The 25,968-nt window shown below is 43.0% G+C and overlaps 1 protein-coding gene across 1 annotated transcript in view; it reads left to right on the top strand.

The window, feature by feature from the left end:
• TENM2 (teneurin transmembrane protein 2) overlaps positions 1-25,968 on the top strand; it is a 1,287,822-nt gene that overhangs the window by 955,166 nt on the left and 306,688 nt on the right. The window contains exon 12 of the mRNA XM_078653379.1: positions 11,559-11,744. Coding sequence (XP_078509505.1) covers positions 11,559-11,744 — 186 coding nt within the window. The remainder of the gene's footprint in view (positions 1-11,558; positions 11,745-25,968) is intronic.

Below are 25,968 nucleotides of genomic sequence, written 5' to 3'. Positions count from 1 at the left end.
CGTCCTTAAACTGCATTCACTCCAGGCACAAGCAGCTTGCATTCTAACTCGGACTTGGGCTTGCGCATGCTCAGTTCATGTTCTATTCGCAGTTTAATAAGTCAGCCATATTTTCACTAGGCCTCACAGGCCAGAATGGGAACTATCATAGAAACAAACACAAACGAACGTTAATTTTAGAAATGTAACCCTTCTGTTTACCTTCCCCCTTGCCAAGGTTTTCCTTATTAGTAGTTACCTGTCGAATAAGCAACATTCAGGCGTAATATGCTCATCTGTTTTCACGTTTTGCCCCAAAATACGTAAACAAAAAGCATATTTATGCCACATTTCATTATTTCAAAGCTACGTATTAGTTTAGGACATGACAAAATCACATAAGTAGGTAATTATGATTGCAACATAAGCAAAATTAGTTCCCACGTGTATTTGTGTAGGTGCATTTCTTATTCTAAGTTGGTTAATTACACACATCACTCAATTAGTTCAAGTTATGGTTATGAAAGTGTGATTTTGCAAAGGGTATACAACATTTTGTTTCTCCACATTGCTCCCTCACTCCCACCTCTTTTCTGCATGGTCGCCAAGTTGACGTCCATCTTCTGGCCCATATTTCATGCCCCTAGGGTGTGCCTTCTCAGCTGGTCGTTGCTGTATCATGGGGGTCGTAGGCTAGTTTAGATCACATTCTTAAGCATAGAAACACTTGGATAGGCAAAGAGACCTTTGGGCAAACTCAGGTTTTCTCCTGTTACTTTTACCAAACAACCCACTCTGCGGAGCTGCCTCTCTTCCTAGCCCAACAACTGGGCTTCTACTTACTTGTACCTCCAGCTCCTGATGGATCAGACAAACTTCTCCCCATTCTCACCAGGTCAGAAAGGCTCCCAGCTCACAGGTAGACCAACAGCTTTTCTAGATGCACAGACTTCAGGCGATGTCCTTCATTTCTGGGAGTGTGGTTGACCATCAGACACCAGCCCTGGGTCTTAGCAGTTCTTTGAGTATTCAGCGGGGTAGTTTCAGTACAGCTTTTATACACACTTCCCAGACAGGGGATATTGATCCCATTGTCAATGTCCAGGAACTGGTTTTGGTGTTTTTGTTTTCAGATGTTTTGTTCTCTCTGCAGTGCAGACACCATATTTGTTACATTTTATGGTCCTCACAAAGGGTAGTGATGATGCTGGATTCAGGAAGGAGTACACAAATCATGACTGCAATGATTGGATTCAGGCAGGAGTACACAAATCATGACTGCAATGATGTGTGAGATCCATGGCACTTGGCTGTCATTAGCCTTCCTGAAGTGGCTTCATGGAGGGACAGAAGAGGCTGGGCTTCTGAGAAGCTTCCCTCCCTCTGAAAATGAAATCTGCTGACTCAACCACCATTTCTTCAATTGTCAGTGCTCAGGAATCCTTTGCTGCAAGAATATCACAATAGAATTTCTAAAGGCAGCCTTGCCTCATGCTCCCAGACTCCATTGTCTAGTATTAAACCTGTCAGCTCAAGGATGCAAGCAATACATTTCCACTCTCTGGGACGCAGTACTACAGCCTCCATCTTGTGTTATGTGAAACCAGAGGCAATCCAAAAGTGATCCTGTTGGTTTCAAAAATCTTTCACTCATCTCTAAATAGAACCCTGCTACACACACTTGACAATAGATTTCAGCACGAGGGTCTAGGTGTCTCAGTCTTGTGGATCTTTATTGAGTGGGGTCTGTAGGCACCATACTCCTTCTAAATCATGGAAGAAAATATGCTCAGTGCTAGAATTATATACATAGTATGCTGACACCATGTCTTAATGTCAACAGGAGAGATGTATTGACCGTAGTCTTATGTCAGCTGGCGGGCAAGCTTGGTGGACCCCTCAATATCTTAGAGACAGGCTCTGGACCTCAAAGCCCAAGGAAAGGTCTAGGCCTCAGCATGCCACACAAAGTTGGATTACCAGCTATCAAATGCAGTTGGGTCACTCAGGGCATGGGCATGAGCCCATTTACCATGTAGGGGGCCTTCCCATCCCAACACTTATACAAATTGTTAAATCCTGAAGGTGACTGTTCCTCTGCATAGAATGATAAACTGCTATATGAAGATCTCAAAAAACTCTAACTAAGAATATCGTCTGAGAAGAAATAAATTATGACCAGAAATGAGTGCCATTGTGACACACTAGCCTCAGGTACAGCACTATTTACATATTCCTGGTCAATGGGCTAATGTAAAAGTGGTGGAAGTGATTTACAGATCAAGAATTGTCTTCTGGATATAGTAATGGCGATTGTGTCTTAGAATTGTGTTTCCTGAGGTAAATGTAGTGCATTTTAATGGTCATGTTCAATCCAAAATACCTACCTATTCTGAGGGGTCATTTCTAATTAGAAAAAACTGCCATTAATATGAAGTTCCTATCAAGAGATATCTGGTAAGTTGGAGAGATCGCAACACATCTCCTATTATTCTTCCAAGTCATACTTCACCCCTTAACAGATCCAAGCCTTGAATATCATCAATCAAGGAAATGAAAGCATGCCTGTAGGCAGTCGAGGTTGGGTTTGGCAGCAGCATCACACTGTGGAATCATTGTAATTGCTAATATATGTGTATTACATTGTTATCACTGCACACTGAGCTCAGGCCATAAGGTAAGCTTGGAGAGCTCGTGTTTAACTGCCAATAGAAGGAAGCAGCCTCCATTCAATCTCTTCAACATTGCCCTAGTTTAGATTTATGTGCTGGTTTAAGTTAATTCAATATATGAATGCATACTACCTTATTAATGTTTAGCTTCATCACCTTCATTTTATGAATATGTGTAATGTTCTGCTTTTCCTTGTTTGGATGTGTTTTTTCCTGATGGATCAAGTTTCATTAATACCTCCTTAACAACGAGTTCACATTGCTGAGCCCCCCCCCCCCACCCCACCCAATGCCCGTCACCTGGCTAGCATTAATGAATGTGGTTTTAAACTCCTGATTTTATCATGAAGACAAGTATTATGCATTAACATTTTCTTATTTACTTACACCGCAGTAATGTAATATTAAGTTGGAAACAGAATACAATGATTCAAATAAATCTATTAGAACTGAGTTACTAAAGAACACATGCCCAGAACAAATTCACTAAAATAATGTTACCCTGGAGATACTTAATTTAACTCTGCATGCAGCAAGCCCCGCTTCTTTGCTGCTAATAGTGGAGTCAGGCCATGACCAATGTCTGGACGACCTTCCTAAGGATACAGAGTCCATAATAAATGTATCCCACTGAAACATGGCTAGGGATCCATTCTTCTGTGCCTAGGAAAACACAAATAAAATACTCCAGTGGGACATTTAACTCACCAAATTACAGACTTGCCTACAGTTAATGAATACATAAGTGGTATACAAATAGGCAGAAAAAGGTAATGAGATCTAATCAAATATCAGTTACATTATTGACATTAGGTAATGGAAAAGGCAGCTGTGAGAAATTGTGCTGTTGGTTAAAGAGGGGGGATGACCTCTGTTCAAACAAGAGCCACATTCCCTGTAAGGGTGAACCACAAAAGGAACCTGTGCTCATTCCTGTGGTAGCCTGGCACAAAATCAGTAAGGCTTAATTTAGAGGCAATGTGCAAAGTATTTATACAGCACACAAACAGCAATAAAGTGAAAACACGACACAAGAAAAATCCCACAACCATTTTAGAAAAATAGACCAAAATGTAATAATTTATTTGACAACAAAACAAAATTCAATCCATAGAACCGTTGATATGTAATTTAAACAATTTAGGTGAAACTAGTGCCTAGAAGTGGCAAGTGCCAACTGTCACGCAGGACTGTGACAAAATCACAAGTTGAGGCCGACCACGATACAGCACGGGCCATATACAGTGACCTAGTTAGGTCAGTTGAAAAAAAGTACCTTAAATCCTGGCTGTGCAGTGTTGCGAGCTATCACAGCGTGGATGTGTCATGCAGCAGTAGTTCTGAAGAGCTGTGTCCCCTCAATGCAAGATCCTGTGTCATCGTCAAGGATGCGGTCAGCGAGGGGCTTGCGATGTAAGTCCTGCGCCAAAGATGCATTGCGTACCAGCAGTTCCAAAGAAGATGAGGTTCTTGCGATACTGAGTCCTGCTTTGCTGTCCAGGATCTCATTGTGGACTGGCTTGCGATGGAGACTGCGGGCTGTGATGAAAAGTCCTGAGTGGGAGATGCATTGTGCAGCTGCAGTTCTGAAGCAGAGCTATGAGGAGATGCCTCACTCTGCTTCAATTCTGCCCACATGAAACAATAGCTGGGCTGGGCTCGGCTGGCAGAGCACCTTCAGGACCACTTCCAATTGCCTGAATGACCTGGCTCCACTTGGGGGTGCTGTGTTCATGGTAGCTAGAGCCTGTTCTTTCCCAGAAGCTTCTGATCTGGAGGCCTGCCAACTGGCCCTTGGAGTCATTCTGATGGTCCTGGGTTCAAGATGCAGGTCCAGTCCTTCACTGAGGCAGTAGGGCAACAGAGTAGCAGGCCTTCTGGCAGAGCAACACACACTCCTGAGTTTTCCACATATCCCCTTTTAAGATTGAGCCTTCAATACCTCTTGTATATACTTTATATTGCTTTCTGCTTGTTCAACTGCCTCTATTTAACTGTCTTGATAGGAAACGACCAGTAGAGATCAGTAAAATACCAGAATTGCTTTCTGCTGAAGGATTTTCTTTTCTTTTCTGGCAACTGCCTCGGTTTAACTTTCTTGATAGAAAATGGCAAGCCGAGGTCAGTAAAATACCAGAATCACTTTAGCATTCTCTAGATTCCAGTCCATAGAAATTGTCTTCCACGAGCACCAGTAGACATTAATATATTTTTCAAATCTTATATTTTCAGTGATATGACCACCGAAGGCCCTGATTTTATATTAAAAACAGAGCTTTGGACTATACCATTTCCAGCTGAAAGGCAATATTTCTCTCCATGTGTTCCCATACCAGGCGTGTCACGCAGTTTGCGGCTTACTTTCCCTCCATTTTAAAAAACAGTAGCTGTGTCAGCACTCAGGCTAATGTGCTGCATTGCTAAATACATATAAGGTCCCAAAGGCGAGACCGATTGCATTGCAAATGCTTGTTATAAATGGCACCACCTTAGGAGAAGGAGAAGTATTCAGAGAATTCCCTTTGAAGTGCTTAACATTTTGTGACTCCCCTGCCCTGGCTACAAGCTGGCTGCATGAACAATACAGAGGTTGACAAGTCCTTTGTGTGAAGGCAGGGCATAGAGTATGCTGTTGCAACTGGGGCTGTGCCCAGCTCCACCCCCAGCCTACCAATTGATGGTCCATTAGGCACACCTAAACCCCCAATTGCATGGCTTGGTGGGAGAAATAAACAAAGTACAACTGCCAAATACACCTAGTCATGTGATCCAAGGGAGGCTGCAGGTACCCAATAGTTTAAGGCAGGAAAATGCCAACTTTCTAAAACTGTGTCTGACGTGATGCGGTGTGATCCTGTTTAGGAAAAAGGGGGCGGGATCAGTAAATAATCAATGTACAAAAGAGGAGAACCCCCATAAAATAGATTTGTTATGAAAGGGCCAAGGCAGCATTACTGTTTTGTTCCTGCTCTTACAAGTCTACTTTGCTTGTATTTCAAAATGTTTTGTCAGATATTCTCACAGGGCAATAAATGCGCTACAAGCTTATTCTGCGTGCATAATAAATTAATCAAAACATTAAACATGACTTTGTTACGCCGACCCATTTTGACCTTCTTTATGGGCCTGATAATTAATTGGTGAAGGTCTTCCCTAGGGCTTTGCAGAGCTTACGTGGAGGATACTACATATAAAATGAGACAAAAATCATGAAATGTGTGTTACATTTTGAAAATGGGAAAACCTCTAACGTGCATCTCAGTATTCGGACTTGTAGCCCTAAAAGTTAACATGCAGTATGTTATGGAGTCGTAGAGGCAGAGGCTCAACATCTATCTCCCCCTTGGAGAAAGTTAGGTTCAAAGTTCCATCATGGGTGAGTCGGTTGCTCTGCCTCCGACGAATGCCTTATAGAGAGTTGAGAAAGGAACATGTGGGCACATCATTAATTTGTGGCCTTTGTTCCAATGTGGCAACTAAAGATACGTGGGGTCAAGTGTGTCTTACTGTTTTGCAAGGTAGCTTTTCTTTTTTCTTAATAACTGCAAAGGTACAGAGTTCTGGTATAATGAAAGTATTTGGCATGGTGCAGTCTTTATAATGATAAAGTGCACAATATTTAATACTAGTTGGGGCAAGGGGTAATGGCACTCTTAAGCAGGGTGAGGTTTTTACTGTCCTACCTCTTAGTGAACCATAGTAGTCACTCGGCTGTCTTATGTTTGTGGCGTTTTTATTTTGGCCTCTGTGTGCGAGCAAAACAAACATATGGGGAGAATGATAACACATTGCTGCCGTTGTAACTAGAGAGTGCATGATTGCACTGGCTTTTTGGGTTTCTACCGTGCTCAGGACGTCTATCCTCATGGCGGCATCGCTAGAACACTGCTGGTTGTCATGCGAAAAAGGTAATTCAATTCTTGCCACATGTGGGTGCCTCACAGCCGGTAGTCCACCACAGCTAGGAGGGCTACATGGGAAATGTAGTTCTTCATGTCCATAGTGACTGGGTTCCTGTGTTCACTACGCCTAGCATTTTAGAAATGGGGGGTATCTATTTTTAAAAAACTTTACCACTCTGACACTTCTATTATTAACGTTTTTGGTATTTGTTTTTAAAAATATATTTCTGTGTACAGAGATGTGACTTCTGGTCACTTCTGTCAGTGCATGGTGGGTGTTGTAGTTGTTTGGATGACATGTTTACACATATTTCATTTGAGCATATGAACTTGAGTGTTTTTTGAGGGGGACGTTCAAGAACAACATCAGCAAAGCAAAACATGTAGGAATGACAATTATGCACCAGCAAATTTCATACAATAAATGGTGCATTACATTTATTACTTTACTTGTGCTTATCTCATTGTGCATGGGTCCCGTGGTGACTACCCTATGATGCTGGTTCCACTGTTCTGCCGATGTGTTATTTTTGGAGTGTTCTATTTTTGGGTTTGTAAGAGCAGACGCAAAACAGTAACAATGCCTTGGTAATTTCTTAATAAATCTATGGAATAAGTGGTCCTCCTCTTTTGTATATTGAGCTTTCTAAAAGTGGCATTTTCAAAATTCTAACTTACAATTGGACTTAACCATTAAAGAGGATTTTTATTTACAAATTCTCTGACACCAAACATGAAATTCTTACCTCCTCCCAATTAAAAGTTAGCACTTATTAAATGTAATAAGGCAATCCAACATTATCCTATGGGAGAGGTAGACCTCATAGTAGTGGAAAACAAATGTAAGATTTTTACACTACCAGGCATGTAAAACTTAAAAGTACATGTCCAACCTTTTAATTGCAATGCACCCTGTCCCTATGGGATACCCAGGTAATTTCTTAGGGAGGATTTATATGCACAAAAATGGGATTTTAAGGCTTGGCAAGGGGGTTATATTGCCTAGTCTAATTGGTAGTTTCAAACTGCATTCAGGCTGCAATGGCATGCCTGGGACATGTGTTAAAGGGCTACTCAAGTGGAATCACAATAAGTGATACAGGCCCACTAGTAACATTTAATTTACAGGTCCTGGGTATATGGCATGCCCCTCTACATGGGACTTTAGTAGTTAAATATGTCAATCAGGGGTAAGCCAACTTTACCACGTTTAAGGGAGAGAGCACTTTAGCGCTAGTTAACAGCAGTAAAAGTCCTAGAGCAAAAAAAACTGTATTCCAGCAAAAAGAGGAGAGTGTAGGTAAAACATTTAGGGGTGACCCTGCAGAGAAGGCCAAAATCAACAACTGCTATGCCAATCATGACCATTGGCAAAAGAGGGACTCTGGTTGCGTTGCTTTCTAGGACCAAAATGAAAAATGTAGGAAATGGCATGAACATTCAGGCTACGTTGGGCCCTTGCTAGGGTGAGTAAGACTCTGAGAACCAGGGCATGGAGAGATTGAGTATGATCTAATGCTTCTGGTAGGTGTGTCGTTGACCCTTAGAAGATGTGCTTACTGGTCAGATGTACCCGCGAGAAGCCTATTTTAGCTAGGAATGATGTATTGACGGGAATAGATTCAGATTGTTGTGAAGCTATTTGTTTTGGATGTCAGAAGGTTCTCTTGTTATGAGTGTGTTGAACAAGATTGTTGATTTAGGGTTCAATGGGTTGGTGAGGGGTCTTGATGTTTTAAAGATGGTTATAAAGAAAGCAGACAATTTAGAATACATGTATGCAAGATTGCTTTACATGATATACCAGACTGAGACACAGGAATTATGTAAATAATGTTGTTATCCTACGTAAAAGCAGCTGAATCACATATACTTCAGCATAATCATATATGCCGAAGCAGATACATTTGCCAATGTTTTGCCAATGTTTTATTTAGTTCAAAGTTATTATTAGTTTACCTTTATACTGTTCTCAAAGTCCATAGTAGTTTTTTCCGTAGATATATGTTTCTTATTCTCCTTTAATAAATAGCCCATATTTCAGTAGTATATAGTGTCCAAAATTCTATTTTCAACCTTAAAGCTGCTTTTTGCCCAATCATTTATCTTTTTTTTTTTTACATTATGTATCTCCGACATTGTTCAATTGTGACTTAGTAAGAGGAAACACATTTTTTTTTTCAAAACAGATTTTATTGAAAGATTGCATACCAGACGCAGCTCTCCGTACCCTTAAGTCCACTGCAAACATTTATACAAACATTTGTACGGCGCCACCTGTCCACAGAAATTGTCCCAAAGCCGAGTTCACCTGCGTGAACCACTGAGGCAGAATCGGGTAGGGGTGGTTCTGCAACTGATAAAAAAGGCGCGGGAGGGCCACCATTTTAAAGATGGCCAATCGGCCATAAATTGTGAGGGGCATACGCGACCATGTCTTCATATCGGCCTTTATCCTGTCCCACACCGGCACTATGTTCCGCTCCCACGAAACAGTAGGAACCTCAGTTGTAAATACTCCTAAATACTTGAGACCCCCCACCGCCACCCGTAGCGGGGACGCCCATGACCCAACCCGAGCGCATTCTCCCAGGGTCCAAAGGGTCGATTTATGTGGGTTCATATGCAGCCCTGACACCTCCCCAAAAATCCTCATAATATCCAAAACCCGCGGGCCCGATCTGTTAGGATTAGTAATGAAGAATAGGACATCGTCAGCGTAGAGCGCAATTCTGTCCGACGGGCCAGCCTCCCATTTAAAGCCCCGCAGCTGCGCATCAATACGCACCCAGGCGGCCAGCGGTTCCATTGCAAGGGCAAATAGATATGTCGAGAGGGGGCACCCCTGCCTCGTACCCCGTCCAATGGAGAATCTGGTGGACAGAGCTCCCGCCAGCCTCACGGACGCCGTCAGGTCCGTATATAACAACTTTAAATAGGAAAGGAAGTGGGGGGCCGAGATTTAGTCGCGACAATAATGCAAAAAGGTAAACCCAGCTGAGGGAATCAACGGCCCTGTCAATATCAGCTAAAAGGAGCACAGCCTGTCCCCCAGTGCCCCTAACCGCTGCCACTGCAATGTTGGCGCGTCGAATGTTGTGCCTCGTTGCCCTCCGTGGCATGAACCCGGCCTGATCCGAATGAACAAGGTTGGCTATGTGTGGAAGAAGGCGATTCGCAAGCGCCTTGGCCAACACCTTGGCCTCCACATTTAGAAGGGAAATCGGTCTGTAGGACGCATGTTGATCTGGGGGCCTTCCCGGTTTGTGAAATATGACTACCTCCGCATGCCTCCAATCCGCCGGCAGGCAACCACGCTCCCTCGCTTCCTCCAACGCAGGAAGCACTTTTTTGACTGTTCATGATTCTGATTTTGGCAATAACGTTTTTCTCTACTTGTTCATTTTAACGGGGGGTGCAATGGGTGTGGGCCACCCCGGGTGTCATCACTGAGGGGGGTGACAAAATGGCAAAAATATGTATTTTAAACACATATTTTTGCCATTTTTTCACCCCCTCAGTGATGACACTTGTCACCACCGTCTTGACAAAATGGCAAAAATATGTGTTTTTAAACACATTTTTGCCATATAATCAAGCCGGGGTGACAAGAAATCTTCCGCACCGGGTACCACTGGACCTTGCTACTCCACTTCATTTTAAAAATTATCAGTACAGATTGAAGGTTCTTATTGACACCACATGGCTGTTTTCAGCCACACATTTTGCAGTCTTGCATCAGTTTTTCAGGGCTTGTTTGTATCAGAGACCTCACATCGGTAGAACTGAGTCTGCGGTGTTTGAAATGGGAAGATACTTCATCGTAATCACAAGATTCCAAAAAAGCTTTAAATCAAATTACAAATGCACTAGGGCTCACTTTTCAAATCATTTAAAAGTTAGGTTCCTGTGTTGCAAGATGGACAGCTTTCCAAAAGAGGATTCAATCCCAAAATGAGAACCAGTTTGGACCACTCATAATTGTAGATATTTTTTTTAACAGAATATATCTTACATATATTATGTATTTGTCCTGTTGTACTTAATGCCTACAAAATGGTTTTTACCAAACAGACTCAGAACTTTGACAATAAAAATTTACAGGAAAGCCTTAATCCAGGGCCTGAATGTTCTGCATATGCAGTCAAACTTTAAATGTGTAAACTTCATCAAGCATTCCACTCGTATGCTCGCAGCGAAAGCCTTGTAGTGCTATCCTGCATCCACCCTCTTCAGGGCACTTTACACATACCAAAGCTTAAATGTAATTGAGATCAATTTACACTAAGTACACTATGAGCTCATCTTCCTTATTTTTTACTATGACTTATCGATAAAGGTTTTTTAACTAGTTTTAAATTTATGTTATATCCTGTCTCGCATGGCAATGATTGTAATCAATCATGCAATAAAGATGACATTACATTTGGAAAGAAAATTGAAAATACTCATTCGTTCTTCAAATTCAAGGGGCAACAAATATCATCTTTGGGTTCTCAATCAAAGTTTTCAAGGTCCTTAGCATTTCCAATTGTCTTCTCTTGCACTTCCATGCGTGAAGATGCCTTATAAGGCAAACACCGCAAGCCACAGTATAACAGTACTACCCTGACGGTCAAACTTAGCAAAAGGGTATGTAATTTAAAGGTGTGAGCACAGGAGCGGCCCGTGCAGGTAAGAGCAGCGAGGTTGGGTGGGGGACTCTACAGATGACGTGAGAAAATTAAATATTTAATTTTCCTGCATCGACTGTCGAATACCCCTCCACCCCGCCAGCCACCCCACCGCTCTTACATGCATGGGCCGCTCCTTTACGAGCATGGCAGGGTTTGCTGTTGGTTAATCAACGCAGCATCCTAGAATGCACGTGTTATTTTACAGTTGTTTGTATTTTTTTTTTTGTAATTATAATCTTCATGATACTGACAAGCAGTTCTATGTGCATGCCTAATACTGAGGCAAGCTACACTAAACAATTATTTTGCTTCTATTTCCATTTCTACAGAGGTCTGTTCAGTAGATTGTGGCACCCATGGTGTCTGTATTGGTGGAGCATGTCGATGTGAAGATGGCTGGACTGGGGTAGCATGCGACCAGCGTGTATGCCATCCACGCTGCACTGAACACGGATCATGCAAAGACGGCAAATGTGAATGCAGAGAGGGATGGAATGGGGAGCACTGCACCATTGGTAGGCAAACGACAGACATCAAATCAGGCACATATTGCTTTCTTCTCATACAACATAGAATTTTAGTAGTTGTTGTGTATTATGGGATCTGTTCCATCAAGGCGGCTACTTCCTACTGCCTGCTTCCATGCCACCAGAAACTCTAGAATATACATACATTTATGCTGAGTAGATTCATTTTAAAATGATCACCATCAATTTACCATTGCCAATGGCTATAGACGATGGTTTTTGCCAGTTTGTGCACATCCTCAAAATGTTTCATGCAAAAGTAAAGCAATGTTCCTTTAATTGCATATTTTTCAATTTCTTGGTTCGCTGCACTATACTTGTTTGCTATTATGCATCATATTGAAGTCACTGACTGTGTCAGGTAACATTTAGAGCTCTTGAAAATAATGCCTGGCTTATAGCCTGCCAAGCTAGAAATTAAATAAAATTAATTCATTTTGCAATTAAGTCAGCAGGATTACGTTGTGTCCTTCTTCCAAGACACGCAATACATGTCTTTTCTTTTTGCTTGAATACATAAACTCCTCAGTACACAGATTACCGGATAATCTTAATCGCATAGCGATTACAAGAGCCCTCAATTACCGCCCACAGAAAGCATTATATTTTAGAGCCAGACACCAAGGCACTTACAAAGAAAGATTTTATGAAGAGATCACTCTCCACACAGATGTGTGAAAAAATGGGTCAAAACCATTTCTTACAGGTATTCGTAACCCGCGTGTGGTTGGCGACTCCACCCTCCGGGGCACCTGCCAGACCTGCCCACAAGACCTATCTAATAAAATCAGCAGCAATGTAATAAATAATTTGGAAATTGTGAGAATGTGGGCGTAACCAGATTTGCATGTGACATGCAAATTCAATCCCTTCTGTTTGTGATATGGTCACTCACCATCCTGCTGAGTACCTGCCAACTACGACCTAGGTTTAGAACACAGGATTGGAAGTTTGTAACTATAGATTGAAAGATACTTAGACAGTTGCTGTAAAATCGTTCAAAAAATATGTATTGTAACACTACTGTAGCAATAATAAATTAGTTTTTGAGCACATCTGCTACATTTATGGTATTAGAAAACGTTCAATAAAATGTTGTAGGACAAGTAGAATAAAAAGCCTGCTATCGACAGCAACCACATCCACTGGTTTTAGACCACCCCCATTCAATATTTTGAATCTAGGGACATTATGACAAACTTTATTAAAGCAGAATTCAAAAGCTGCTGTTGGTCAAAAATTAGAGTCTAGCTGTGCAATTACTTCCTTTCACAGAAGAGAAAGGGTGAAAGGTGTAAGCTATCATTTATTTCCTAAACAATCTACCATAGCTGCACTCACGAGCAGGCCAATGGTGATGAAACTGCGGTAATTTGCACCCACTCGTCTGTATAAGCATTGGAACCGTCATGTGACTCCCGAGAGCAAGAGAGCAACTCTCTTCACTGCAGACGCATGGATCCCATAGGACAATGGCATAGGAAACTGATTCCTAATTCCGTACTAAAGGTATGGATTTGTACCACCATAACTCAAATAAGTGAATTCGTACCCTGTAGTAAGAGAACAGACATTGGCAAGTAGGTCCCACATTGGGATGCCGGTGGCAGCAGTCTGGCAGGCCTTTATGGGACAATCCCTTTAGTGATTGTGTTTTCTCTGTAATCTGGAACTATGGCCCAAGCAAGGTCTGCAAATGAGTGAATGCCTTTTAATTATTTCATGTTTGTCCCATTTTGTGTAGTTTGTGAAAATAGTGCATTTTTGTCAGGTGAATATAAAATGAACTGTGCACATACATTTGTCATTTTAAAGTCTTGTTTCGTATGTTATAATGAAGCCCTGATGTTGTACAATGCATCCTACCCTAGTCTTGTCACTCTGTTGTGCCACATGTAACTGTTGGTATTGGGTCCCTCATCAGTAGTTTTTATCAGTCTCTGAGGAGTGCAAAGTTCATTAAAATGGGAGAGTTCAAAGCCATATTAAGATACTTAAACACAATTCTTTGTGGCTTGTACCTGCTTCAGGTTATGCCTTTTTTACCCGTATGAAATCATGAGAGGGAATTATTCACAATTATTGGCGTAGGAACTATCACTGCCCTGGCAGTTCACCTTTTTTTTAAATTTATATTTGACCATGACATTTTGACTCCCTACTGTGGGTTATTGCTTTTTAGGCAGACATCAACCACGGTCTCTTCTGCTTAAGATAGCATTTTGCTGCACTCTCTGCAGCACCTGCTACTGACTTGGCATAAAGTCTGGAACCTTGCCTGACATTGGAAAATAGCATGTATTAATAACTGACATATTGTGAAGCAGTTGTTGGGGTACAGACAGTCCTGTGCAGTTGTATTCATGGTTTTGTTATGAGACTAGGAAGTATGATTCGGTATCCAGAGTCCAGAGGAGTCTGTGACTTAGCACACTGTCAGACTGCATCAGTTTTCTCTCATTCCTTCCTAGACGTGGATGGCAACAATTAAGAGAAAATGTAAACATTTATGTAGCTATTAATGAAATACCCAAAGCAAAAGATGAGTGATTTTATTTAGCTTTTAAGATATTGACTTTTGAAATTGTTATACAATTTCCTTGCCATAGGTAAATTACTGGAATATTTTCATCTAAATTTGTGGTGTATTTAATATGAATTATATGGACTTTGCCAGTGCCAGAAGGCAACGTATTCCTTGGAGAAAGGACCAGATGATGGGATGAGGATGTTGAAGGTTAACATGTCTCCTACCGCAATCTCTTAGGATCTTGTGTGCAGGGAGGCAGCTCTCACTGCTCCCTGGCTCTAGAACTCCTAGTAGTACATGTCTAGCCATTTCACAGGGAGGTGAGGATGCCTTTGTTGCCTGAGTAGGCTAGTATGGTTTCCACGGTAGTGGCGAGTGGCAGGTGCAAGCTCTGTGGATATGCTATTCCCCTTTTTCCAATATTCCCTCTGTGAGACTAGAAATAAATCACAGCAGCTGACAGTGAGATGCCGTGAAGGTAACAAGTCAAACATAGTGTAAGATTGAATGTTCCATACGATAGTAGTCTTTAAATGATGAGTGGACCTTCCCCACTCAGTGTTTTTTGAGGTGATAAAAAGTATACTGAAAGAGGCCATATACTAGAAGTGAGTGAGGCTTGCCAATGTTTAAAGCCTTTATACCTGCGCTGGTCCCTCTGGGCAGTGTTTGAGCTCAGACAAAACTCGATTGTGCAGCTTTCAACCAATGCTAAGCAGTCTGATGTGCTATACTTACTTTTAATATAGCAAAGCACGTATGGTGTATCTAGTCAACCGTACATAGTATTTGTTACACTTTCTAATAGATGTAATATGGTAAGTATATAGTGTTCAGTCAAGCAGCATGTGCAAACACGAAGAGGTGTACGAGGTCCCTCGTGTGTACACCTGGAGATAAAATTATTCCAGCTGTTTAATAATTCCTACTTAGAATTACTTTGAGGTGGTATTCATGTTTCGGGTTTTCAGCATCACTTCTCATTATGGAAGCCTTGGAATGGGTTTGCACACACTACTTTCCTTTAATATTAAATACATATTCCCGTTGTATGTACCAAACACCTTGTACTATCATTGAGAAGATAATAGGAGGGACTAACCGATATGCGGGTGTGATCACTGTGGCACTGAGTATAATTGGTGAGTGTTTGGAGCATCCATGTTGGATCTACTTTTGTGCTACACATAATGGGATTCTGTTTGGGAATTCAGCGTGTCTCTTGTGTCCTTCCTCCCTTTGTGGGTATATGAATCTAGCTTTGCCCGACTATCTTCATACCCACTCAACTTTTAGTTGACGTTAATCCAAATTCAGCCCTTTTTGACATGGAATAGGTGCACCAGGAAACCTCAAAACATTGTTTTTTCTTTGACTCACTCATACTTTATTTTATTAAAAATGGATCACTTTTTATTTATCTAATATAATTCAGCTGTCTATGGCTGAAGACAGCGATTCTACATATATATATTGGTGTTACAGGTAAAGGTTGAGCTCCATTAGAGATATTTCACATAAAGTCACTTGTCTCTTTTGTCACTCTTGTTTGGAGCGTGCCTCAAATGACATTTTGTATTGGAAAATGTTCCTTTTACATTTCATATTTATATGACAGGCTTTGAAAGAGCATCATTCAAAAACTTAACCTGCATTATCTCCTACGCTAACTATTTACCAAGTTGTTCGTAGTTTACTGGTTCCTGGTGATCACCTCGAAGGCGATATTTTCTAACCGGGAAATAGTTCAAAAGCCTTTTATTCATCTCCCCGTTGTCACTATCTTTTATGTCCATACTGTTCTCAAACTGTTTATTATCTTGCTCTCTCGCGACTAATTTTGGGGTGGATGGTCATATTTCTCTGACAAGCTTCAACCCTTCTTTAGAAAACATAAGGATTTTTATCTGCACATGGCTCTACTGCTCTGTGCTCATGACCTTCCACGCAGTGCCAAATTGGACCCAGAGTCCTAACCATAAATACTGCTTTCTGAATCACATTCATCACAATCAGTATGGGCACTGACCAAGGTACTTCTGGCTTGTGTTGTTGGCACCAGCTATGTGTTCCATCACTGGAATGTCTTCAAAATCACCCTTGGATATTTGGATTGATCAAGTGGAGTGATGTTGTACCAGGCCTGTGCAGGTAATCGGGGTGTGGTGGGGTAGGGGCTTGGGGGGGAGGGGGTAGAGTGAAACGATGGAATAGGGAAAATAAAATAAGTCGATGCAGCGAGGGCAAGGTAAGTGGTTTTATTTATTTATTGATTTATTTTATTTTCTCTATGCTGTTGTTTGTGACTTCTAGCCCCTGACCCCCGCCTCACCTCACCGCGCTTACCTGCACTGGCCGCCACAGGACCTAGGTACTCCATTTACTAAAAAGTACACTGTATTATGACGTAATCATCTCTGGTGACTTATATATCCGGATCTCCAAGCATATTCATGCATTGCAGCGTGGATCGCTGGCTTCGTACATTTGGCGTCTATTTTGCTTCAAGTTGCTCTTATTTCAAACAAATTGTGTACTTTCTGCTAAATTATGCAGTAAATTACTATCCACGAGGCCCCAACAGCTAACGCTGAGTTTGTGCCACTTACCTTCAGAATGTGTTCGTATATTTTAATGCAATTGAAAATCATTTGATTTGCTTGGCTTCGCGCATGGATGGATGTGTTGCCTTGATTGCCCGAAGAAACTGTGCTGGAAGTTCTGTGCTGTAGAACATTTCTCAGATAGGCTAAGTGACCTGTGAAGGGTGATTTGTACTCGCCTTTCATAGATGTGAATGTCGACTGTGGTAAGCAAAGCAATATATTTTCCATCATTCACATGTGACGGAGCTTCAACTAAAGCCAGATCTTTTTATAGACTCGTTGACTGAAACAAACAAGAATTCAATTGTGCGGTCCCTAAGAAATACAGATAACAATTCTATAAATTAAACAAAGGTGACTTGCTTTGAGTGATTCTTGACCTGGCTGAATGTGTTTACATTTTAAGAAAATAAATTCATGTTTAATTTGAAGCGCTTTAATATTGCTACAATTTACTTTGGGCTTCTTATAAGTACACATGTATGACCTAAAGCCCTCTAGCTGATCTTTTCTACCGTTGATTTGAGCAATTGCGTTATATTCTGTGTGACCAGTTTATTTTGATTTCATTTTGTTCCAATGTCGAGACGTTTATTGTGGACCAAACATAGTTTAATATATAATAGGACGGGCTCCAACCCTTACCCCTTGAGTGGGTTACAAATAAATAATTGTGTTTCCCACGGATTCATTTAGAAAATATCTTATGACTAGGCCGGTGCTAACTCCCAAGTTTAAAGAGACTTTCTAGTTAGGTGAAACTGTTAATTAAAAGGTAACATTTTAAACTAAAACAAAAACCACTGAAAATTACCAGTTATAGTTAACTGAAGTAACTGTAACTTGCACCCTCGCAATGCACAGTGTCATCTATAATGTTATTTAAGATATCAACTGTGGAGTTGCAGAGCCAGCCACAGAGCAAGATGGGGGCTCCTTAGAGTACTGCCGCATCCTAGGACCTTAGTGGGGATGACTTTGCCAATGTGCCAATGTCCAGAGGGCAGCAGTGTTTGATTAGGGGCTGGGGCTGCGCGAGGTGTCCAGTGGAAGCCCCCTTTCTGTTCTCCCTAGCGGCAGAGTAATAGCCCGTAACCAGCAACCCCCATCTCCGCTCCTGAGATATCACCGAAACCTGATAAGCACTGGGAAACCTCCAGCCTCTGCTACCAGCATCATACCCTGGGCAGCAGAAGTCTGGCCCAGAGAGGATCATGCTGCTCCAGACGACCGGTCCTGACTGGGAAAGTAACCTTCAGTAGTGGCTGCTACCAACTAGGGGACGAATGTAATAATTTTTAAAAAATGACTTACTTTTTATGGCCGACAGCCACCTCTCGTCTGTCCTCCTTCTTCGTGCGCTTCATCTTCCTGTCCCGGACGGCAGTAGCAGGAAGCACCCGGGCAGAGAGGCTCCCCTGAGTCAATAACAGTGCTGCAATGCAGCCTTGCGATTGTTCTGAGAACCAGGGATTGGCGTTCAGATTGGAACAGGGAGCCTGTACATGTTCCTGACCAGGCTTTGTAATGCAGCCTGGTAGGATCATGCAAAGTGCTCATGAATGGTTTGTCGGCCGAAGAGGGCAGGTCAAACTGTTCATGCGCATTTAGGAAGTGCACACCACTCCTCCCCTGCTCTGGCCAGCCCGCCCGCCACTGACTGCAAGAGGGAAAATAAAATGATAATAACAATACGCTATTATAATTTTATTTTTAATTTTGATCAGTCATCCGATACTCCTCCCCCTTAGTGGAGGATTGGCCACTTGTAACCTGCTCTGCTGCCATGCATGGCTGCGGCACACCTGATACTACAGCAGGCCCTACCCGCTGGGAGTCGCTGGATTGTATGGGAGCAACCAACGTCAAAGGACCAAGGGTATGCCAGCATATAGCCCTGGGACTGCTGACATTCTGCGACTTATGCCTGGACAGAGTAATTTCTCCCTTTGCACCTCTTTCTTGTGGTCACACTCAATTGCTGGCACAGCCCTCCCCTTAATAGAGAAATGCCTGACACGGCTGCTTGTTGGTCCAGCCAGGATTATGCCAGATTCTCCTTCCTTATGGCCTGAGTCAGGGACAGGGGAGTGCCTGATCAAACACAGGTGGCACCACCTTCCAACTGGCATTCCATAACCTTCGGCTGGGGCTAATTTAGGTGGTAGAGGGCCTGGCAACTCCCCTCATTGCCCATCATATGATGACCAGAGTGTCCCGCACTACACTTTACCATTGGAGGCCGAGTGCAGGCTTGTACCGCCTGTGATCAGGTGACATCGATGGGCTCCCAAAACCAAGTCCCAGCCTCCTTTAACCTCCGGGAGGTGGTGTGGTGATTTCTTTCAGAGCTGTGATAAGAACACCAGACTTCACCCTTCCCTCCGGGTTAGCTGCTGCTGGCTTCCCATCTCCAAGACACAGTGATGCACTTCCACACCTACAGACAGGCCCGAAGGCATGGCAAGAGGGATACCTGGACTCAAGCCCTGTGTGCAGGCCACCCCTCCTTACTCAACGCCACTCTGGCCGCAGCCCTGCCCAGTTGGGCACTACCTCTGAAAATAACCATGTCGGGAGTGGAAGGGTTGTGTCAACTTTCCTTTCCTGAGTTGCTAGGAGGCTCAAACTCCAGAGCTGCCATGAAGCATTACATGGCGCAAAACACAATCCTCAAGAAAATCACTAGGCTTGGCTCCAAACTCTCTGCTTCGATATCACAATGATTAGCTTCTTCATTGAAATCAAATCACCGTGACTTCGTAACTGTACACAAAAGCCAAAATTCAGTGGATGAGCGGCTTGAGGACCTGGATCGGCGATTGACCCAACAGCCTGACTGGGGCTCAGAGCTCTGATGCTTTCAGCAGAGAGTCACGGACTTGGAAGATCACTTACAGTGGAACAACATAAATGTACTTGGGGTCCTGGAGGAGACTGAGGTGGATTACATGTTGGGCTTCCTGCAAACAATGTTGCTGTAACTACTGGGCATAAGCTTCACGGTCCCACTAGAGTTCCAACAAGCTCTTAGAATCTGCTCCAGAGGCTCCTGAAACCCATCCCAGCACAGGGCAATCATAGCATGCCTCCTCGCAGTGATTGTAATCACTTACAACTATTGCATGCTGAAATTCATTTAACTGGATGCGCTGAAAGATATCTTAGACACTGGGGGCTTTGTAGGGACTTGGTGCCTCTAGAAGTGCTGCTCTCATTCTGCACCAAGTGGCCCTTGTGTGGGTGGGTGGGTGACATGCTACCCCACATCATCTTTCGGTATTCTTCAGGACTGTAGGCCATGTGTGTCCCTCATGTCACTGCACCCTGCTGTACTGAGTTATCACCCACCCTCCGGGATCCCTCAGGGTGATGGCCGGTGAAGATTAGCTCGAATACTAAGGTAAGGTTAAAGCTTCCTACTTCCCCTTTCCTGTTCACATTGCCCTTGACCAGCGGCACCCTTCTGCCTGGGCCCAGTGCGGTTGCATGATCTATTCTTTTGCACATATCATTTGCTCATTCCACTTGCCTTTCTGCGGCCACAGACCTCCCAGACTCCTTCACCCAGATTGACCAGGTAGGTGCCTACACCCAGGTGAGCCTCGGTAGTTTTGCTATCCCTTCATAGCAATGGGCTGAATAGCTATATCATGCACCAGAGGATACTAACTTACCTGAAAGATCTGTGCACAGATATCGTGCTGCTCCAAGAAACTGAAAAGGGAATGAGTGAGAATGGTACTGCATAGCTATTGGACTAACCCTGGGGACTCCGACAGCCCCCAGCTACCAATACCACAAAAGAATTATGTGTTGTTGCTATTCTCATCAACTAAACCTTTCCAAATACCATACTCCCTACTTGGATGGAAATTTCTTTGGTAAATTCAAAACACTAGGCCACACGTACATGGTGGTCTCACTTTACACACTCAGGATGAGTAAAACATGCTTTTTGACACACATTCCATGACTTCTTACGGAATTTAGAGAAACCAGGGTTGTGCTTGGAGGTGACTGGAACATTGCCCTTAATCCATTGGTCCCCCAGACATTGGTCATGCCACAGAAAAGGCCATGCTGATAGAGGTCCTTGCCAACCACAATCTCACTGATGTGTGGCATTTCTCCCATTCAATAGACAGAAATTATTCTTACTGCTCCAAGGTTCATGGCATACCCTTCAGAATAGACTACTTCCTCACACGGGTCCTATGGTACATCATGGGTACCAAACTGCTAGTCTGCCTGAAGAGATATCAGAGCATTGGCCAATTGAATTTGCTCTACATTTGGACAACAAGTCGCCCCCAGGAAGGGGCTGGCAGATGAATGTGGCCAACTGTAAGACCCCAGAAGACAAATGCCTCCTGGCCTCACACGTTCGAGTATACCACTCCGACAACGCCCTGTCAATAGAGTCTCCTCAGACCATATAAACGACAGCCAAGGGCACCTTGTGGGGTTGCTAATGTGAGACACCACTCTCAAGCGCAACAAAGTCCAGGGTGAGTGGAAGCAACTGGATGAGACTGCAGCCCGGTGCCCTTCTGCCTATAATGAATCCCTATCTGTTGTGAGCTGCCACTGGTTGGAAGTCACAAAACTTGCTTTGAACCAACACTATACTTTGGCTGCTGAATGAGAATTGCAGAAGCTCTAGTGGCAACTTTACGAGCATTAGAAAGCCGAATTACTATTGGCCTTACACCTTCGACAATGGGAGGCCCAGTTAGCCATACGGCCATCCTTGATTCGCAGGGGACCCTTCAGACGCACGCGGAAGACATTACAAGGACCTTTACCTCCGACTACGAAGCCCTACATGCCATCTCCGCTTCATCTAACCATGAGGCAGTCGAGACTTTTTTAACTCACTTCCCATACTCACTATATCCAACAAGGCCGGGTGCTTCTTGAGGGTGCGATCACTTAGGAAGATATCATGGGTCAATGGCCTATCTCCACACTTGTAAATCTGCAAAACCCCGGTTACGCAGATGGTCCATGGGACCTTTAAGGACGATTTCCCTTATTAATGTGGACGTCAACATACTGGCCAAAATTCTGGTGACCAGACCGAGTAGAGTCATCCTGTTGCCTATTCATCAATCCTAAGTCTGGTTTGTACCAGGCAGTTCATCAAGGAATCCCCTCCAGACCCTCAAAGACATATTATGAGCCTCTAATACAGGAGATGAAGAGACCTTGGTGGTCTCCCTGAATGCAGAGAAGGTATTTGATCACGTGGAATGGCCCTCTTTGTTTATGGTCCTTTAGAAGTTTAGCATGGGGCAGTAAATTATCACCAAAGTAAGATGGCTCTACCAAGGCCAAGCGATTCCCTCCCGGTCCACATTAAATTACTAAATACCTTATACCAGTTCTCTGGTTACAAAGTCAACTAGGATAAGAATTAGGTGATGCCATTGCCCCAGGTCTCCACCAGAGCCAATGTCAAGGGCTAAAATGGATGAAGTACCTTAGCCTCTAACTGAACAAGAGCCTTTCCAACTTGCTCCCTCTACTAGCTAAGACCCATACCAACTTCACCAGCTGGTCTGCCCTCCAGCTCTTTCTCTGGCACTACGTACAGGCTGTGAAATTGGTCATTGCCTCTCACAACTATGTCATCGGAATGCTCCCAACATCGATCCCCAATGTTCTTCTGTAACAAATTGTGCCCATCACCAAGTCCTTCAAATGGGATGGAATGTGCCCTTGGCTGACGTTGGGCAAACTCTATGCCCACACAGAATCCAGAGATCTCCATATGTAACACATGTCCTCATACTTCACAACGCTTCTTCTTTCCCACCTCACTTGTTTGCTGTCCCCGATCCCAGACCTGTCTATATGGGATCAGCCTATTGGAATGTAACATGTATCTCAATGCCCTCTATAACTACAAAGCTAGCACATTGCAGCCTTATAACCCAGTAGTTAGGGCCCTGCTAACAATATGGCGGTCCTCCTACACCAAAACATCGACCAGCCCTTGACGACATGCCTTTGCTCCTACTTGGCATAGCCAAGGGATATGCACTGGTTGCCGCACTGTCTCCTGGCCTTTCTGAAGTGTGGCCGGACTATTGAGGGTTGATCAGCTTCTGGACGATCAATACTTTAACTCACTCCCGGCTCTAGGAGAGGAGTTCAATAACCGCCCATCGCAACACTAATTCTATGTCAAAATGCACCACTGTCTTAGAGGAAGTTTAAGAGCAGTGTTCAAAATGTACTGCTCCCCCATCAGACATACTCTGAAAACTTAGGGGGCCCACAAGAGGGTGGCATCTGGTCTGTACAACCTACATGTAGACTACCAATTCTTGACCCCAATCAGCAGACAGATGAAGCTTAAGTGGCAGATAATGCTAGCCAAGGACTATACTGATGATGACTGGTATACTGTCCTCCACATGCATGACACTCTCTTACTGAAATTCTGCTACTTCAAAGTACTGCATGTTTGGCATTGGAGTCCCCGAAAACTGCACACAGAATGTGCGGATCATGATACTGCCCCCTTTCACACATCCTCAGGGTCTGCCCAGCGCTTCAGCCATTCTGGTCACCAGTGTGGTCAACCCTAATCAATTGGGAACAGACCATGCGCTGCTTAATGCACCTGGCTCTCCACCACAACATGGCAGACTGTCTGACACCCTCCAAAGACTTGCAGTATTGCCTAGCGACGCCCCTCACATTGGCCATGTATTCTACAACATTGGAGGCAGCCCTCTCTCCCTACCCACTCAGAGTGGCTAGCAGAATTGGCAAGGGTGGCGGGCTGTGAATGCTTAATCTATAAAGTTAATGATCGAATGGGAGAGTACAAGGCTGTATGTGAAAACTGTTAATGTCCTTCCCCCCTTGCCCACAGTTGGCTCTGCCTGTCCCTAGCGGGCATAAATTTGTGCATGGACCCCAGTCCTATTCTCCTTACCCACTCCTTGGTCCACTATAGCCCCTTCATTTGACAGTTGCAGCCCGAACCCATCCCGTTCTGAGCACTGTAAACCTATTGGGACAGCGTAGTCAGCATTTGGGAACCTGACCGGCTCGCACCTGTGTTTACCTGTCCACCCCTGGATACCTCCATGGGGCCCTGAGAGGATGCCACCCTCCATCCCATGCTTATATATAGAGGGGCTCGTGTCAGACCTTGCGCTCAATGTCTGCAGGTGTTTGAGGCCCTTGGTCAATCGCTTGTATGCGCACTAACTCCTAGACTGCCCATGCTGACGGTCAGGGGCATGACTAATATCAATATCCAGCTCTGGTATCCCTTGCTATTTGTTAGCACTTTACTCTGCTGATTATTAGTTCCACTTTTTGTTGTTTCTCATATACTGACCTGCCTGGTCCTTTAATGTTTGGTGTATGTTTACCTGCAAGCTTGCTGAGAAACTCCTTTTAAAAAAATAAAAATTACAATATTAAAATGTTTCTGGAAAAAAAAGATATCATCAGGTATCAATTATGTCATATAACATGTCATAATTGATGTTGTATATGAAGTCATAAGCAAGTGCATGGTAAGGGTGTAAGTTATGGTCACTTCAGTTAACTCTAAAAGTTTTTTTGTTTAAAATGTTATGTTTTTCCTGCCATTGTCACCTTACTATTATGTCACTTTAACCTTTGTTTTTTGAGAGGATTTTTTTTCAACATACAGTAAAAATATCAAGAGGTGTTGTATAAAGAAAACAGACCTACTAGCCCTGTTAAATGCTCAGAACAGCAAAACAAACATATAACTCTGCAGGATCCAGGGATGGGGTTCCCAGGGCCATTAATTGGCTCAGGGAGTAGGGTTACATATCCCTACCCCTAAAAAGAATGATGTGCCGACCCCCAGGCCCTGGCCCACCCTCTGGGGATTTTAACTGAGAGCATGGCCTTTTAAAAAAATGTTTACAGCCGGGATTGTTGTAGTGAAATAAACAATTTTTGACCCATGGAGAAGGGCCCACAAGGCCTAAAGGTTCATGGTATTCTTCTTTTTAGGCCACAGGGACCAGGTCGTAAAATGGCCGTCAAACATCTTTATTCATGTGAGACGGCCAATCTAGTTTTATCTTTTGGTCTGCTAGCCCGCTATAATCCTGTGTCTCTAGACATCTATACCTTTTGAACCTTAATTTCTCAAAAGCAACTGAACAGATTTACACCATATAACAAAAAGCACACTCTCTGGGTAAAGATCAAGCTTTGTACCAAATTTGGTGTAATTTCATCCCGGTATTTTGGCAGTAGCAGTGTCTTCGGTTCCTATGATAAACTGCATGGGGAAAACATTGATGAATGTCCATGTAAATAAATAAAAGTTTATCCACCTCATGTCCTTCCTTAAAGGTTTTGGGTGATTCGTCAAGTGGACAGCTGAGAAAAAAAGTGGATCCAAAAATACAATTGACCCATGACATTTTCATAGGGAATTTTAGACACCACTTCAGCCACAACGGATTTACTGAATTACACAAGAATTTTCAGAAAACTAGATCTTACCCAGAAAGCATGCTATTTGTGGTTTGTTGTGATTTCTTTCAGTAATTTTTAAGAAATTAAGGTTCAATATTTATAGATATCTGGAGACTTCGGAGTACCGCTGGAGCAACAGATCAAAAGGTCACCATTGCACTACTTATGACATTACATATTACATTACTCATGACGTTCTATGACATGGTTAATAAAATCACTGCAACATTTGAAATAACATCATTGATAACAACAATTTTCATCCTGGGGCGCAAGTCATAGTTAATTGAGAGCACGAGTTAAAGTTGCTTCACCAAAAGTAATTTCAGTGTTTTTTTTGTTTAAGATGTTCCGTTACCTAACTGTTAAGTCGCTTTAACCTTTGTTTATTTCAGACAGAGAGAACACGCATTGAGGGCAATCATTTCATGTAGTCCAATATTGCAGAGTGGTTTGTAAACGTTACCAGAACCTTAGTGTAACAGTACATGTTTGTGCTACTGTAGCTGAAGAATATACCATATAATTATAGATTTAACATATTCCCACAAAATCTGTCTGATAAAAATGTGAAAATTAAAAAAAA

The sequence above is a fragment of the Lissotriton helveticus genome, chromosome 7, assembly GCF_964261635.1.
Source record: "Lissotriton helveticus chromosome 7, aLisHel1.1, whole genome shotgun sequence".
Taxonomy (NCBI): domain Eukaryota; kingdom Metazoa; phylum Chordata; class Amphibia; order Caudata; family Salamandridae; genus Lissotriton; species Lissotriton helveticus.
The sequence above is the reverse complement of the archived record's forward strand: the minus strand, read 5'-3'. Positions and strand labels throughout refer to the sequence as shown.